Genomic DNA, 17,370 nt, shown 5'->3' on the forward strand with positions numbered 1-17,370 from the left:
ACCAATACAGGCAACTTATACAAAAGCAAATCCCTTCTACACAAAAAGTTAATGGTTTAAACATGAATGTATCAACTCCTGGTATACAATTAGTTTATTTCAGTAACTCAGTTTTGAATAAGATACATAAAAAAATATTTTATACACAGTTAACCAATTATTTAATATATATTTCAAAAATCTATTCTTTCCTATTTGGCATAACATTATTATAAAGAATGAAAAAGTAGGGTCTGGAGCACCTTACATTTCAGCACGCATCGGACACAATCATGATTTTCAATAAAATCAGTCCCATCAACTGGTTACCGTAGTAATGATTTTCATTCGAAGAAGGTATGCTGGACATAAATCGGTGACCTTACAAACCACGACTTGGGCAAAATAATTGGGGACAATATAAATGGATTTTTATGATAATCAACATGAAGATTATGGCACAGAAGCAGTACCCTCTATTTTCATGAAATGGCTAATACCAACGTCACGGATGCACAAAGTCATAAAGTCAGGCAAATATGATGTCATGACCCATGAACATCAATGCATGCACATATTCCAACTAAACGTAACACATTTGGCACATTTCAATAAAATGTATATTCAAGCATAAACTGTGGTAATTAGTAATTTCGATTAAAACTGACAAATAGTTCTGAAAAATTGTACCAGGAGTGGTTTCCTGGCCCTGGGATCTAAGCAGAATACTACTGTTTGGCATGAGGGAAGAAAAATGTTGGACAACCCTGATTTAGGCCATGTATGGATTCCAAAAATATCATGTTAATGATGAGATGAGCTCCATGCAGTGGAATGTATCGTATACAGGCTGTTCAAAAAATATGCATACACAATGCTGATGCATGTAATGGTTGCATATATGTGCTTTTGGGATTCTCTGTATATCATTGAATTACAAGATGATAAATCCTTGATTATCACCTATTTACCATGGAGTAACATTCTGTTGGTTCTCATACAACATAAACATTAACATAAGTCCTGTTAGGGAATCCATTACTGCAACAGTTAACATGTGAGATAAAAACTCTGCCAGAATTATGCATACCGGAAAGTTTTGGAATGTTATAAATATACTCATTTAATTTTTTACACAGTCTTTTATGGGTGGCCGATATATGAAAGGCACAAAGCATTTCCATACTTATTTCATATCTGCATTGTTTGGGTGGTTTTGAATAATTAACAGTTTTATGCCACTGCGGTAAACTTTACTTAGCACAGATGATGCTTATGATAATGTACAGTGATATTTATCTTAGATATGAATTCAGTCTTCATACTTCTAATCAGCTCCCATAGTTTATAACAATTATAAAAATATATCTCCATCTCTCCCGGCCTACCATTCCAGTAGACATCATTGATTAATACATAATCCTAGGGTCATCAAATAACCTATGACTCTGGCAGTGAATCACAACAATATGTAATGATGCAACATTTATATGTTTCTGGGAATTTTTCATGTCTTAAATGTTTAGTTGTGTGTCAAAGACTGGTTGCAATTTAATAAATAAAATTGAATGATAACAATACAGACAACAAACAAATTCTATAAATAACACCAACATAATAAGAATGATCATTAAATTTGCTAGAGCACATCCAGTCCAAGCATATATCACTATAATAATTTATTGATATGTTAGTAGTTCAGTAATATTACTATAGAAACTTTCCTTACAAACCTATCAGATGAAGAAGCACTCAGTCTTCCATAAATAACTTACTTCTGAAAGTATTAAGGGCATATATAATGCAGAAACCAGCTGTAACTGATGTGAGCTGTAAGATTCCTGCAGCTGTGTGTTCAAACTGGTGGTACCATTTTGCACGTTCTCGAGGCAATACTTCACACGTTGTTATATAAAGAAGCATTCCAGCAGAAATTGCCTGAAACAAAGCACCCACTAAGCAGCTGCAGAAACTGGGAACATGAATATTTATAAACAAGTTCCATTAAGAAACTATCTAATGAAAAAGTTACAGAAATGAACCTTCATAAAAAATAATACATTGCTTTTATATTTGTTATGATGATTTGTACAGTTTTGTTCTTACAGCTTCATAAAAACATTTTCATAACAGGGAGAAGGATATGATAGTGGCTTTTGGAGGGTTATCAATCAGGCTTTGAGAGTAAAACATAAATTACTTAAACAGGAATCCTAAAGAATGCTAACAGAATAATGAAATATGCTTAACTTTGTTTCAGGATTTAGAATTACTTGTACTATAATCATGTTATAATACAAACATAACATGCAAAAAATTTTTGTCATATGACATTGTTTGCCATTTGGCTGGCCTCAAATAGCTGTATTTCTGTTTTTTGCAGCACTAATTGCTAAACAAATACAAAATTTATATTTTACCAGAAGTACTGAATATAATTGCTGGATTTCTGAAGCTGTTTTTTAAATTAACTGCCACTATTTGAAAAATGTAATTCTTACATTAAAGTATATAAGCAGACAAACTCAAATAACAGGAGTGGAAACAGCAGACTCCTAAAGCTTCCTTTGCAATCTATCTTCCCTCATTTGCTTTAATGTCTATTTATTTCAGATATATATTACTGCCACTAAACTTACCACACAATGTGTACCCCACATTTTGTTAAATACGCACAATTATTGAAAAAAGTTTCATATAACAGTTATCAATCTTTCCATTCTTTCTTCAATTCCATTGCAAATTTTAAAGATACCCAGTGGCTTAGTCATAAAAATACATTGTTATTCATACATAATTTGACAATTACACAACAGCTGAAACTGGTCAAAAAATTTTATAAATATATATGGTGGACTGGGAAAAAGTTCTAAAATCAACACTGATATCGTTTTGTAAATGTCTCAGTAAAAAATGCATGTGTTAATAGAAAACTTCAGTCTATTTTGAGTAATTTTTGTAAAAGTAATTTAAATCAATTGTCTGTGACCTATATAAGTAAACATTTGTCTGATTCAGTTTCTGTTTAGAATGGTCTGAAACATGGAGATGCTTGATCACCACCAATGTTATTTTAGAATACATAATTAGGAAGGTCCAAGATATAAAGATACATTGAAATTAACTATGATACATCAGAGAGGAGTATGGTAGGTAAAATTTCAAATTCCACCTTTATATGTTCCATAGGAGGGAAAAGAGTACAGTGAAATTCTAATTTAAGGTTCTAAATGTATTTAACGTACATGAACCCAACTAAATTTTTTTTAGTGTAAATTTTTCTTATTTACTTTTAAAGCAGCAGATACTGAAGTTAATTTTTGATGTATAAATTTTCCTTAGTTGAAACTCAATCAGTTGTTCAAAGAGAAACCTTGAATAAGAATTTAATTCCATACTGAGAGTTCTAAAAGGTCACATACCTGTATAATGGATACAGCAGGTCCAGTTATTATGTGAACATTTTCATCTTCTGCCAAAACTCCACTAAGAGTTATGCCTAATACTGATCCAAGCGAAAATAAAAATATCTGGCCACAAACACTGAGACATCCACTGCCAGACTCCCTAAGCTCCAGACCATAGGCAAAGGCCACAACCATCTTGTAGCATGCTATTGCTCCTGTCAGCATCAATATCTGCTCAGCTGATGGCTCGAGACCAACAGCTGCACTTTGCAACATTGAATGGATAGTCAATGCTATAAACAGACCTATGTGACCTGCTCTTGACTTTGCGAATGGTGGGGAATAATTATTGTGACACAGCGTATTAAAGTCAGTCTCATATTGTTCTTGTGGGGCTTGATTATGATGAAAAGAGGTCACTGCATCTTGTCTTCGTTGTGATATCTGAACAACACTATGTGTAGAAGAGCTTGCTACATCTAGTTGTCTCAAGTCTGCTGGTCTGCCTGCCGAAATTAAATTTCGCTGTACTATGTCATCTTTAAGACTGGAAACAGTATCTTTCTGAACATCAACATTGTTATCTTCTGTGGTACTTATGCTACCATAACTTGTAGATGGTTTATCACTTTTGTTAAGCAGTTGACGGTAAATAGAAACTTTTGCCTTTTCACCACCTGTTGGTTCAAAACTCTTTCTTCCACCTGAAAATCGTCTTGGATGTTTACTGTTGAGGCGATTTCCATACTGAAACACTGTACCATCACTGTCCGTGCTACTGTTATTTTCAAAACTGCTCTGGTCATATAATATATTTTGCTGTTGTTTTACTGAACTATTTTGCAATAAAGATGGCAGAACTGAAGATGAGTAATTGAATATACAAGTTCTACCCCGTGCTTCATGTATAGGAAGGTGGTATGCACAAAAGAAATGGACCACTTCATCAATGAAGTATAAGAGCAGAAAACCAACGCAGAAGGATAGTTCAGCTAGGTCAGACAGACTATCACGTGCTTCTGGTAGCATGTGAAGCATGGACACAGCTAACAACACTCCAGCACCAAAACATAAAAATGCTGATGTCATAAGAGGACATCTTTGCCGGGAAGGAAACGCCACAGACAGGATTCCGAAGAAAAAGGTGATTCCAGGCAGTACAAGCGTGGCAACCAGTCTTGAATTTTTAACACTCAACATTGTGAAAAATCTACCACTAACAAATACAATGATCTTCACAGTTCATTAAGTTTCAATTCAGCTGATGAGCCATGCGTGCTAGTGAACTCAAATAGAATCCTGTACTAATGTACTTCAAACCTGCAATAAAATTATAATTAATCAATTAAAACACATGACAAAAACAAAACAAAACAACACACAAATTGTATTTAACTGTTTTGTCTGTACTGTTAATGTGATTCTGAAACTTCAATTAAGTTTCTATCTCACTATTTTACATTATAATTATGTAATGGAAAAGCTCAACAAACCTTGAAATTCTTCTCATAAAACTATACCAGTCCTTTGTGTGAATATTAAAATTCTTTTGTGGGAAAGACTTAAATAAAAGAAATAACTTTTTCAATATTATATAAACATATTTACCAGTTTAATTAAATGTTTCCAGAAGCATAACTGGTCCAGATTCATGAGAATTCTAAGCAAAGAAGTTTCTTTCAAGCGATGCATTGAAATCTTTGCGCAATAGAAAGCAAAGGTAGCAAACCCACACGTGTTCAGTCGTCTGCGTATTAACTGATGAAAGAGTACTGATAAGGTAATTATATTGTCCACATGCAGAAATGTTATCATGACGAGAGATTCAGAGATCAAAGCTGAGTATTAGATCTCTGAATAAATAGAATATTTTATTTATAGTACACTATTATAATAAAAAGAGACATTTAGCTCCGCATGCGTTTTAATGATACTCATGTAAGTAAAAAAAAAACAGTTTGTTGCTGATCAGAAGACAAGGATAAAACAGATTTAAGTTACATAATGAAAGTGTGAACTTGACCTTGATAATGCAAGTAATAATTATCTTTGCCTATCTCTTTTCATTCCTCTGTAACGAGTGTTATTTTTGAAAAAAGCCCTAATCTGAAACATCACGCTCCTAAATAGGGACAATCAGCTCATTTACACTGGAAAAAAAAGGTTTAATAAATTCAGAGATAATCTTAAAGAAGACGTTTGTCTAAAATATGTAATTACCACACGCTAAACAATCTGCTCTCCACACAGCTGCTTACTTACTATAGGCAGTCCATTCAGTTTCAGCCCACTTACAGATGTTTTCTTAATCGAAACCTCACAATTATTTCTAATATAAGAGCTACTGTAATCGTTATTATAACTAGCACGACTATACAGCTATAAATCACTGATGATAAGTCATTGGAGATCGTTTATATATATGATATTATTTGTGCCAGGTCTTGGAAATATACAGTTCTATCTACAGAATGAGGGGGTCAAAGTTCTAGTAACTTATATCAATAAGTAGCAGATGTTAATTAACACATCCTCTCTAAAGCAGTGGTTTTCAACCTGGGCCACGCGTACCCCCGGTGGTAAGCGAAATTTTTTTAAAAAAATTATTTTATGATAAACACTGAATAATCAGGGCCAGATTTCGGGTTAGCCACAGGAGAACCGGACGTAAGGACATTCGATTTGGGAGCGCCATTTCTGTCTCTCTCCTTTATGCGATTCTTATCTGGGCGGCTGGTTTCATTTTATTCCACATAGTGCTTTGGAACCTGACTGAACACTATTGGGCGGGATTTAAACATATAATTTTGCTTTGCTAAAATACCTTTGTTCCTTTATTAATTTTTATACGATAGGCAATAATATATTTGTTATTTAATAGCTTGATTCTCCTTTTTCTCATTTAAAACTTATTATTTAATACATTATTTTGGATGTAATTTATTTTAGATATATAACTTGAATTATACACCAACAACTTTGGGGGTACAAAGTTAAAGAGAAATTATATCGAGGGGTACGCGAACAAAAAAAAAGGTTGAATACCACTGATCTAAAGCATGTGTCAGTGCGTCTGAAAGAGAGGAAGAAACAAGTGTTACTTTAATGTCCTTGAAGAACACAAAACAAGGACTTGTAAAGTAATTCTTCCAGTGACTTACACAGGACAGATAATCTCATTGTACACACACCACACAGAGAAGCTATATGACCTCTGTAATGTTGATGTCAGTATTATTTTGAAACACGTCATTGCTTCCACGCTTCGTTAGTCTTTTTTACAGTGTCTGAAAGCAATAGTTTTCTGTGTGGCAGCAATTACATTAATATTAGATGAACAAGCTACAAAATTCATGCATGAGTAACAATTCCAGACTGTTTACTACGCTCTGACTTTTGGCTTTTGAGAATGATTCCAGTTGTGTCAACAACATGCCCCTGCCAACAGCTCCCAAAACGTGAATTTGCCTTTAGATGAAAGTAGAAGTTTTGGGGAAATCGATTCTTCTTTACAGATTTAACAATATTACTAAATCTGTATGGCAGAACAATCAGTTGTAAAGGAAAGCGAATTTAATTACTTTTATTTACTTCATCAAAATTCCAACAGCGTTCTAATAATTCAGGAATCGAGACTGTAAAAGTACAGTGTACGTACATTTAACAGGAGCTTTCGTTAGACAAACAAATAATTATATCACGTAAAGTGATAATTAAAACTATCCGATCCCAATAAAAAGTGTTACTGATAGGCAATTTTTCGAGAGAAAAAAAAATATCCAGCAATAAATTTAATCAAATTCGATTCATCCATTCTAGATAAGTTTCATGCCTGTAGGCAGACAGGCGCGCAGAACTACAGATGTCCCAAAAATATGTATACATATTATACTATTGAGTGTATACGTCTTTCTTGGACTCCTGTATCTTAGCAGGCTCGCTGTGGGATTACGGACGCGACTATGAAAGCGATAAAATTCGAATTCTTTACAACAATAGTTTGCTGGGATACCATCGTTCTGATCCTCATACTAACATTAATTTATTTCTCATCTCCCCCATGTGTGTGTGTGTCATATACCGCCCGTCCCCTTTCCTTGACTTAATCAGCATAACAATATTTGATAAAGACTATAAAATAGTTCATCTTTATGCAATTTTCTTTGTCCTGTTACTTTCTCTCTTTTGGGTACAAATGTTCTCCTCAGAAACTTTTTCCACCCCTGGCTCAATGTTTTCCGCCTGTGAGAGACTAATATTCAGATCCGTATTAAATGTCAGTTACTTAAAGCATTTTGACAGGAAAATAAAATATTCTTAATGAAATGGAAATAAGCATTGCCTTAACGTAATATATTAATGGCCGCAACTCTGATTTATTACCACCGTTCCGTGTAATGTGATTTTCCTTGCATTCTAGCGACGAAACACGAACGGACATGGCTTGCATATAAATATTTTTAAAACGTTTTAAGAAGCTGAAATAGTGCTATCAAAATTCAACATGGACTAGAGTATTGAATGTAAATATTTATGTCTTAGTCAGAGCGGGAAAATATTTTCACAGAGTCAAGAACTATGAACCCAGCTCATGAATGTTTAAACGAAACTGATTCATAACTACGTACTACGACCGTTATCTTTTGTCTGTCAAAACACCAAAGTACAAAGTTAATATTTGGATTCCATTCGCTTCATTGAAAATGACAAGGGTTTGGTCCCCATCCCAAAACAAAACAATCTTATCTAACCTAACGTAAACAACCTAACATTACCTTAGCTAACCTAACTAAACCTAACCTAACCTAACCCAACCCAACCCAACCTAAGCCAATACAACGCAACCTAATCCAATGTAACGTATACCAATAAAATATAAAGGAATCTGAAATAACCGACCCGCATAGGATAAAACCCACCGCCTGCTTTTCGATTTCCACATAAGCTTCCAGGACTTCTCCAGCAATTCTCCAGGATTTCTCCAGCACTTCTCCATGGCGAATGAAAATCCACATAAACTAACCAGGACTTGTCCTACACCACTTTAGAACTTATTCAGAATTTCTCCAGGACTTCGTAAGCACTTCTCCAGGATTTATCCAGCATTTCTCCATGACCAATGAAATTCCGCATACTAAATTAAGGTTCAATCATTTTTTCGCTGACAAATGCTGTTTTCATCAAAGTAATTCTCGTTCTATAACTGTATAACACTATATATTTAAAACAAGCTTCTAGAAATAAACTATAGAATATAAATTAACAACATTGGCGGCCCAGCACTAAAATCGGATTCCTGGCGTATGTGAATCAATTGTTTTGGTTTTCGTACGACTGCACACCCGGCAGGAAACTTCCAGAATATAACTGTGCTCAGTCCTCGTGGCGAACTACCTCATTCAACCATAATACCAGCTTAACATAATAACCCTTTAGATCTCAATATGAATAAAGCGAGGCTCGGTACGATCATGCCACTGGACACGTTTCTACACACGGAACGTCGCGTCTGGGTTTGCATTCCTTCGTATTCTAGATATTCCGAAGAACAGCTGCCATGACTGAGGCTTTTTTGTGGTTTTCCTTAGTCTCTCCAGGTATATTCCGAGATAGTATCTTAAATTAGGCCACGATCATTTACATTAATATTCATAATTTCATTATTCACTGATCACCGTACCACTAAACTAATGAAAGCGTCATTAAATAAACCACAAACAAATACATGAATACCTCTGTATTTTTAAGCTATTAGCGAACTTATGGGGTGGGAGAATGGAGGATCTGAGGGTTTGTGCGGCGACAGATCTATTAAAAGGCCAAGGACATATTGTTAGAAAAATAGAAAATAATAACATGGCGGCTGAGAGAACTGTTTGACGAGATGTAATTGACGAATCGTTGTTTAAAAAATACCAAATCAATCGGAACTCTAAACTGTAAGCGTAGTGCGTTCACTGATAAAGTTTAACACAAATGTCACCTCCCGGTTTCTGACAGGAACTGCTAAGTTGATTTCTTTTAACCGTACTTAAACTGGAATCAAGAAAACCTCGCAGCGCTTGGCAGTGAGTCATGCAGTTCCAGCCGGAAGCGACAGTTGCTTTCAATCTTATCAGTGAACAGACTATAATTTGCTGCTTGTTTTCTCCCGGTTTGGAGAACCAATCTGATTTCAAATTTTAAATACCATAGCCTTTTTAAACCCAGTGCTGTCTGGTGCTAAGAAAACATGGACATTTGAAGCAAGTTTGGAGTAGACTGGAGATGTTAAAACCATGACAGCTCATCTTAGATTTCTAGTGCCTCATAAACAACGCTGCGTAGGCGCATTAAGAAAGATGATTTCTTCTGAAGCATATACCATGCCACAAGTCGGACAAAAAGTGTTTCGATTCTGCGGGATGAAAGAGCCAAGTGTTCAGTTGACCTCGGAGTCTACGACTGACGATCAACAGTGTATATGAACAAGGCTACAGAGATTCTTAAAACCACGCAATAATCACAAGCATTCATGAGTGGATATATGTAAAATGAAAGGCTGTGTACATTTGTGTTCACTTTATTATCTCGAAAACAATTCGTATGTTTCATATTACGACAGTAAGTAGTTAGTACAAATTGGGAGGGAAAGAAGGGTTTTTGTAGTCTTTTGTTGACACAGACATCCAGATTATATATTTTTTAATAAAGTGCACACACACACATTCTCAAGAATAAGGACTTCGATATCTGTGACTGTAATAAACACAAATTGCGACCGAAGTGAATCTGGAATGTGATTTGGAAAAGAAAAGCTAATTCGCTTATTGCAACTCGAAGAATTCAACAACTGTTAGGGATTATCGATGGGCAGCGCTAGTGGTGTATTTGTGTTCCGGTATGTTTACAGGAAAGTGTTAAGAAATCGAATCGTGTCTGGCACTTATTTCCAACAAGCCAATCAATTATGAGTGTATTATTACAGGACACTAAGAGCGACGGGGACGCTTTTGGTGTTGACGTCCCTCGTGCGATGCTCAGTGCAGAATGACGAAGACGGCTATGTCCTGGATTCTATGGATCACTCCGAACCAGTATCAGGGCAAGTGCATATCGTTACAATAAAATGTCAATGATATCAATTACCACGACTTAGATTTTGTACTTTGTACTGAGGGAATGAATTACTGATTTCCGAAGTTAGGCCGAGTACCGACAATACTGTTACTTAACCAATTAATAATGTTTTATTACTGTAGTGGCCACTCATGGGGTCCGCAGTGGCCGCGCGGTCTGAGACGTGGGCTAGGACCGTGGGTTCGAATCCCACTCAAGCCATGGATGTTTGTTGTGCTGTCCTGTGTACAGGTAGAGGCCTTGCGACGGGCCGATCCCTCGTCCAAGGAGTCCTACCGAATGTCTATAGATCAAGCCAACGAAAAGTTGGGACCCGCAGCGCTCAGGCACTTGAAGAACGGGTCGTTCCCAGTATCTACGTAAGTAATTAAGTGGCCACTCATAATGGCAGTTAAAACGAGAGAAAAATTTGAATATGTTTCTTTCATTACAGAACAGAGCTCTTGCAGTGTCCATCAGATAACATAATTACTACACGTTACAAATGCAAAAGAGAGGATGAAAAGTGGATCGACTGCCTACGTCGTCAGTGCTGCCCGGATTATGTATATGTCGCTGGCAGGTATATAAGCAATCAGTCCCCCACTGCACATTCCAATCTACAAAATTTGTATTATAAATTTTTGCACAATATGAATAAAATCTCTGTTTGTTCATCAGTTCATTGTCAAGTTTCATATCTGAAGCTACCGAACATATTAAGATTAAATTTGGTATTGACGAGTCTACATTAGTTATTGTTATTGTGAAGGCGATTATGGTAGTTGAGATGGCACGGAGCTGTACCACAGATGAAAGAAACTAGAAATTCATTGAAAACTGTGAATACAAAAACAAAAGAAAGAAGAGCTTTTGGGAAACCCAAATTCATCTGAGGGAAATACATTATCAGATGAAGTCGAATAGGAATGAATTGAATATTATGATGAAATATATATGGTACTTGAATACCTGACAGTCTACCGAGATTTGAGGTTCTAATGGCAATGAAGATGATGTTAACTGTGGTCCCATATGGTGTCACAACCCAGAGGACCAGAACTGAGTTATCAATTAACTGCTCAACTCTGCACTAAAAAATTAGACATCATAATTCTAATAAAACGCATTCATGTCTGATCTGGTACTTTTATTTTGTAATGGGCCCTATTATCTCCCCCATTTTGCTGTGTTTCAGGTGTCTTCACCAGTCTGTGGACCCCTGTTCTCTTCAGCTATGTGAACAACGATGTTCTGTTTACCCACAGAAAATTGTCTGCACCTGTTTCCCAGGCTACCGGTTCAATTCTGAGAAACAGAAGCAGGGCATAAAACCAGCGTGCGAGGGTACGGTGTTCACTGCTTGTGCCGAGATACTTTTTACATTGACATCAAAACAATTACTAAACTCATTCTATTCATTTCGTTGATAGACGTCGATGAATGTGAGGAGGAGAACTTGGACTGTGAGCACGCGTGCATTAACACTGCGGGCAGTTACCGCTGTGAATGCCGAGAAGGATTCTCTCTGCGACCTGACAATCACACGTGTGAATCTGATCGACGTGTCGAAGCAGAAGACGAAAAACTCAATCAAGCTGCTAGTAGGGGGCGCTGCTTTGCGAGCTGTGACACGGTGGCACGACTTCACGACAAACTCAACAATTTGCAAGAGAAGGTATAAGTTAATCCATTTCATACTTCAGATTATTGTTTCAGCGCTCTAGGTGAAGAAAACACTACCAACAAGTAAGGGAAAAAACTCCATCAATCTGAGTATTGCTGTGGTCCCCGGATACTAATGATGAAAACTATAAGCTGTACTTTTATTTAATTAAAGTCCATTTTACAGCACTGTCAGTAGCTCACGGTGTCAATTGAAAGGATAATTAATAAAGAATGAATCAATAAAGATGTGGAAGTAAACAGTTGTGATATAATTTTGTAAAATTATCCCAGCTTTTTCCTGAAACACTGAGAAAAACCACAAAAAAGACTCGATCTGATAACCCTGTATCTTCTTTAGGAAAGTAATTCACAAAAGGGCCAGCTGTGAAAAGCCGTTTAAAACACACGTCAAACCAGAAATCTGGAATGAGTGACTTCTGAGACTTTTAAATATCCTTCTACGCAAAGGCTAACCAACCTGTTCTAGAATGCAAAATGTTTTAAATTAAGCAGAATTTAGGAAATTAACATGTGTGAAAAATGAACTATGTATGTTTGGAATCATACCCTTCAATTATGTTCTTATGCAAATTCTTATCACATACCACTTTCATTCTGAAGGTCTTAGCACTGACTACTGCCGTCCGGCTCTCAACTCTAACACCAGGCCCTATGGGTCCACCTGGTCCTCCTGGGTCTCCAGGTCCTAGGGGATTTCCAGGTATGCAGCTGTTTTTCAATAAAACAACATGAAGTTTCCTTAATATGGTGGTTAGGAAGACCACACATAGTTACAATATAAGAAAACATTTCAAAATGTAAGAAATAAGTTTATATTACTGGAAAAATGTGAACAAATTTGCAATTTATTTTCTACAGAATAATTTATGTTATATGTAAATTACGATGAATCTTACAAGTCTACGCGTACTCTTATCATAGTTAATTTATATTCTTGCCTATAAGACTGCCTGACCTTGTATTGATGGATTTAAGTCTGTGCAAATTCATTAAGGGCACAATCCAGGGGCTTCATCACTACATGTAAAACCTTTATTGATGTATGCTTTAATATTTTAAATTTTTTTATAAATGCATTTCAGGTCCTGAAGGAAGTTCTGAGCCAAAAGGAACTGATTTTACTTATAGCCTACTGGATTCTTATGTAACTCCACAAATAAATGAAGGACCTGGATTCTGTCGTTGTAAACGAGGACCAGTGGTAAATATCAATCTCCTACAACTGCAGAAAATCTTGTCCAAAACATGTATTACACAATCTATAAGAAAGTGACCAGAAGGGAATATTCATGAAAGTTTGCATTAAGTGTAAACTGTCTGAGGGAGCTGAAAATGGTTTTTGGAAAGACATATTACTCTGGAATTCAAATTTTGTTTAATATTAAAATATAACACAACTAAATTCTGTCAAGGTTAAGATTCTACTTTCCTAAACCTTAACAAATGTTTTAACTTGATCATTCATTTCTGCCACCATAAAGCCCAATTTAAAGCTAATCTTCAAACACATTGCTATCAGCATCTGCCAAGGTAATCTTTAGTATTATCCTTACCTATTCTTTGGTTTACTATTGGCTGCAAAATGTTTTCCTTTAAAATGTAGCTAATATGTTACAAGCACAACTCACCTTACTCCTTATTCTGTGACTACCTTAACAGTAATGGGTACAGATTCCTTTTATGTGATAAACTCCATTCAACTGTCTTTGATTCACATATTACCAACTTCTCATTTTCAGAGACCTTAAAATTCTCTTCTATTAGAGTTAAGGTACCAGATGTCAGCTCCATGCAAGACAGTGGGTGGTTTCATATGCATCAATTTTAAGTTTTTTGAAACAATAAAGTGTTTCGAGTGTATACAATGCTATGCAGTACCTGAGCAAGTTTATTCTTCTATTAACCTCACATGGAATTTCTTGATTAGCAGAGAACTATGCTCATGGCACTCCTGTTATCTAAACTATTTGCTACTTTTATTCTATGATGCATTATTTAGTAAAATACATATAAAGTGTCATGTCATATAGGGTCCTACTGGTCCACCTGGAAGAGAAGGACAGAAGGGATTACAAGGGGAACAAGGTCCAAGAGGTGCTAAAGGGAAGCCTGGATCATTTGACTTTGTTCTGCTACTCATGGCAGATATACGACACAGTATCAGACATTTACAGGACAAGGTGTTCAATGGGCATGGGTAAGACAAATGTTTATATCCAGTTCATCCAAGATTTATATATACAAGCATTTTATACTTCTTTAATAAAATCCCATATAACATACCATTTTTTCTTCTCTCCTACTATTTGCTATCCTAGTATCGTAAGACAATATCAGTACAGTGGTTCACTAATTTAATCATTAAAAAGACCATTGAAGTGCAGTAGTAACACTCATTGATCAATTTTCTCTCATGGCGACTGTAACTTAAATAAGTTACACAATGCACAAGACAAGAGAATCTCCTGGATGCCAAACCACTTAAAGCCATCTTTGTAAAAATTTTGCATTTAAACACAGAAAATTTAATTAACCTCTAGCTTGGATCTGTATGGAATAAATTTTACACAATATAATGGCCAAAACACAAAGCTTTAAAGATCAGTAGACTAAATATTTTCAACAGCACAGATACATGAATAAACGATGCAATTTGGTAATTTACTAGAGTGCATATAATTTTATAGATTACATTGGTATTGCTACTGATTTTCATTGTTCACAGCAGTGCAGGTTTCAGGTAAATAAAAATTATAATGTAAAAATTAAATTTGACAGATGAAGGTTTTTAAGCCAACCTTTACTTACAAATTTGGGAATGGAATAGGTTTATCATACTCTGTGCTTTTACTTTTATAAATTAATTTAAGTTTTCTGTTTCTTCAGTCCACCACCATTCGACCTACAGGCACAATTGCGTCAACACCGATCCAAAGATCGTAAACGCCTCGAGCGTCAGCAGCGGCTACTCGAAGGTCACGTGGCACCATGGTTAGAAAGAACAAGTCCAGCTGAATTCCGTGACTCAGAACACCTGAAAGAAACCTTACAGGAATTTGCAGATTGGGATATGCAGGATGCATCTGGGGATCTGGAGTCTGATGAATACACATGACTTCAATGTCGGAAGTAGATAATGCATTCCATAAATTTCTATGTCTAATTAGAATATACAGTACTTCAGAATTCAGAATCTTGCTATTGCCAAGGAATGGATGAATTAAAGTATTTACAATGTTTACTCCAATTCAATGATTGATTTTTACCTCCCAAATACTGATGCATCTGCACTTTACAGCATTTTATATTTCCATAATATATTTTTCTTTTAAAACTGTAAATCTATTAAACTGATGCACATTTCAACTACAATATATGCAAGTAAAATTGGGTAATACAGTTTTGTTAATAAAATTTTGTGATTCATAAACACAGATCATTCTGAAGATTGTGCCAAATTTCTTATCTCTAAATAAATGGTAAACTTCATTATTCCAGTGATCAGTATTTCACAGTAACCTATGACTACAAATACTGTTACATATACATCAAAAGCAGAAATGGAATAGTTTTAGCCTTTTTGTTTGACTCTGTAATTTCAATTCTGATTAGGTTGGTGAAAATCATCACCAAAAATGTTCCTGCCATTGAGTATAAAAAATAATGGGACTTTATACATTTCAAAATTCAGTACTGATATCAAAAGTCATTCCATAATCCAACACACAGCAGAGATTATAAGCATATACAGGTGGTCAAGTACAATCCTGGAAATATAGTATACTGATAATCTGAATTTAAAAACAACAAACAACCTGATATATGCTTAATCTGTTCTTCACAGACCACAAGAATACTATATGCTTACCATGAAAATAACTGGTTTTAAATTCCAAAATTTCAAATATTGTTTATGCTGGAATAATTTTTGGAAAATAAAGCACATACAGATATTAAAATATATATCTTGTAAAGAATATATTCCATAGAAAATTTCAGTCAACTGCAGTTCAGACTGGAACAGAAATCGGGATGGATGCTTGAGAAGTCAGTGCTCAGACGTTAAATTGATTTTTATTTGTAGTTATGCAGCACAGACTATACAATGTCAGATGATAGTATGATTCATGAATAAATAATGAATTGAAAACACGGAAGGAAGCAGACATGGCCTAGTTTACAGTACTATCCAGGTATTTGCTTAGAGGGACTGAATAAAACTACAAAAATCTCAGATGAAGTAGTCACCATCTAGCCAAGATTTGAACCCAGGATCTCCCAAAAGATCAGTATGATGTATCTTTCCATACATACAACACCATGGATATAATTGCATTTGAAGTAGCAGGAATACAAGATTATGTTACTCTCAGAAAAATTCACAAGGTAAAAATTACTGAAAATGTAATCCAAACTAAAATATTTAAAATGAAATGGTTTAACATCAGCCTGCTAAACTATTCTGATTTTGTCTTAACTTCTCTCAATGGTTTTTACTTAGAACTATTTTGTTTCATTAGGTAATGTAACAGTTGGTGGGCTGAAATTTTATCTAAAGTGATTTCTCAGACTAAAAATATGTAACATAAAATATTTGACCTATTTAGTACTAACAATTTTATATGAATTATCTTATGCTTGGTACATTTTAACACTTCAATGTTGTCCAATATACACACCATAAATTGTGTAGCTGTACTTTTAATTTATTTAGTCTTTTACTATTAGTACTGGCATGTAAGCAGAAGTTTCAAAAGAAAAATCATTATTGTTTCATGTACGAGTTCTTTTACCTCCCCCATCCTCTGTTTTACTCCCTTATCTCTATCATTCTTCATAATTCATTCCTCACAGAGGTATGGAATTTTTCTCACTTTGCCATCACGTCTCTCGGATCCTCCAACTTCCCTTAGTACAGGACTAAGCAGCTGTGCTGTTAAGCTGACGATGTCTGTGTAGTGCCAAGTCCTAAAGTTGTATAATTTTACCTCCAAGCTCCATATATACTTTCATGGTATGGTTTTTTGTCACTTTTCCTCTGCTGCCTTCCTTAATTTCATGTGAGTGTAAATAAACTCAGTTATTTTTCACATAAATTATTCTCAATTCTATATGTGAGTAATAAATTATCTTTCAAATAAATGTCATTATTATTTCACATACCAACAACTTCACACATTTCAAGAAGAGGGAGAAG

The 17,370-nt window shown here is 35.2% G+C and overlaps 2 protein-coding genes across 9 annotated transcripts in view; one reads left to right on the forward strand and one right to left on the reverse strand.

The window, feature by feature from the left end:
• LOC110840845 (uncharacterized) overlaps positions 1-13,819 on the reverse strand; it is a 15,921-nt gene extending 2,102 nt beyond the window's left edge. For 3 of the 8 annotated variants that reach the window (XR_002547020.2, XR_002547019.2, XM_022086123.2), the window contains exons 1-3: positions 12,758-12,881; positions 3,402-4,706; positions 1,755-1,917 (exon numbers count right to left, since the gene is read on the reverse strand). Coding sequence is in view for 5 of the 8 variants with exons in the window: in XM_022086123.2 (XP_021941815.1) it covers positions 1,755-1,917; positions 3,402-4,586 (1,348 nt within the window). In the remaining 3 variants the exon portion in view is untranslated. Of the gene's footprint in view, positions 1-76; positions 1,918-3,401; positions 4,707-4,994; positions 5,133-5,648; positions 5,668-12,757; positions 12,882-13,801 lie in introns of those variants that run through there. The other 5 variants (XR_002547018.2, XM_022086120.2, XM_087344912.1 and 2 more) reach the window with 4 other exon arrangements.
• On the forward strand, positions 9,776-16,949 carry LOC110840849 (collagen and calcium-binding EGF domain-containing protein 1-like). The gene is made up of 9 exons (XM_087344913.1): positions 9,776-10,266; positions 10,354-10,470; positions 10,939-11,067; positions 11,683-11,831; positions 11,918-12,162; positions 12,774-12,873; positions 13,256-13,374; positions 14,204-14,370; positions 15,060-16,949. Exons 1-9 carry the CDS (start codon positions 10,235-10,237, stop codon positions 15,286-15,288), a joined length of 1,287 nt encoding a protein of 428 aa, XP_087201039.1. The 5' UTR covers positions 9,776-10,234; the 3' UTR covers positions 15,289-16,949.
• Positions 16,950-17,370: the final 421 nt, after the last annotated feature.

This window comes from Zootermopsis nevadensis, unplaced genomic scaffold, assembly GCF_977971745.1.
Source record: "Zootermopsis nevadensis isolate Lab colony 2312 unplaced genomic scaffold, Znev_1.0 Znev_ptg000008l, whole genome shotgun sequence".
NCBI classification, from domain to species: Eukaryota; Metazoa; Arthropoda; class Insecta; order Blattodea; family Termopsidae; genus Zootermopsis; species Zootermopsis nevadensis.

Excerpts from the sequence above, each read along its gene's own strand:
- LOC110840849 (XM_087344913.1), top strand. The coding sequence starts at position 10,235 with ATGGGCAGCGCTAGTGGTGTATTTGTGTTCCG. Across the intron at positions 12,874-13,255 it reads AGGTCCTAGGGGATTTCCAG|GTCCTGAAGGAAGTTCTGAG; the intron begins GTATGCAGCTGT and ends AATGCATTTCAG. Across the intron at positions 13,375-14,203 it reads GTTGTAAACGAGGACCAGTG|GGTCCTACTGGTCCACCTGG; the intron begins GTAAATATCAAT and ends CATGTCATATAG.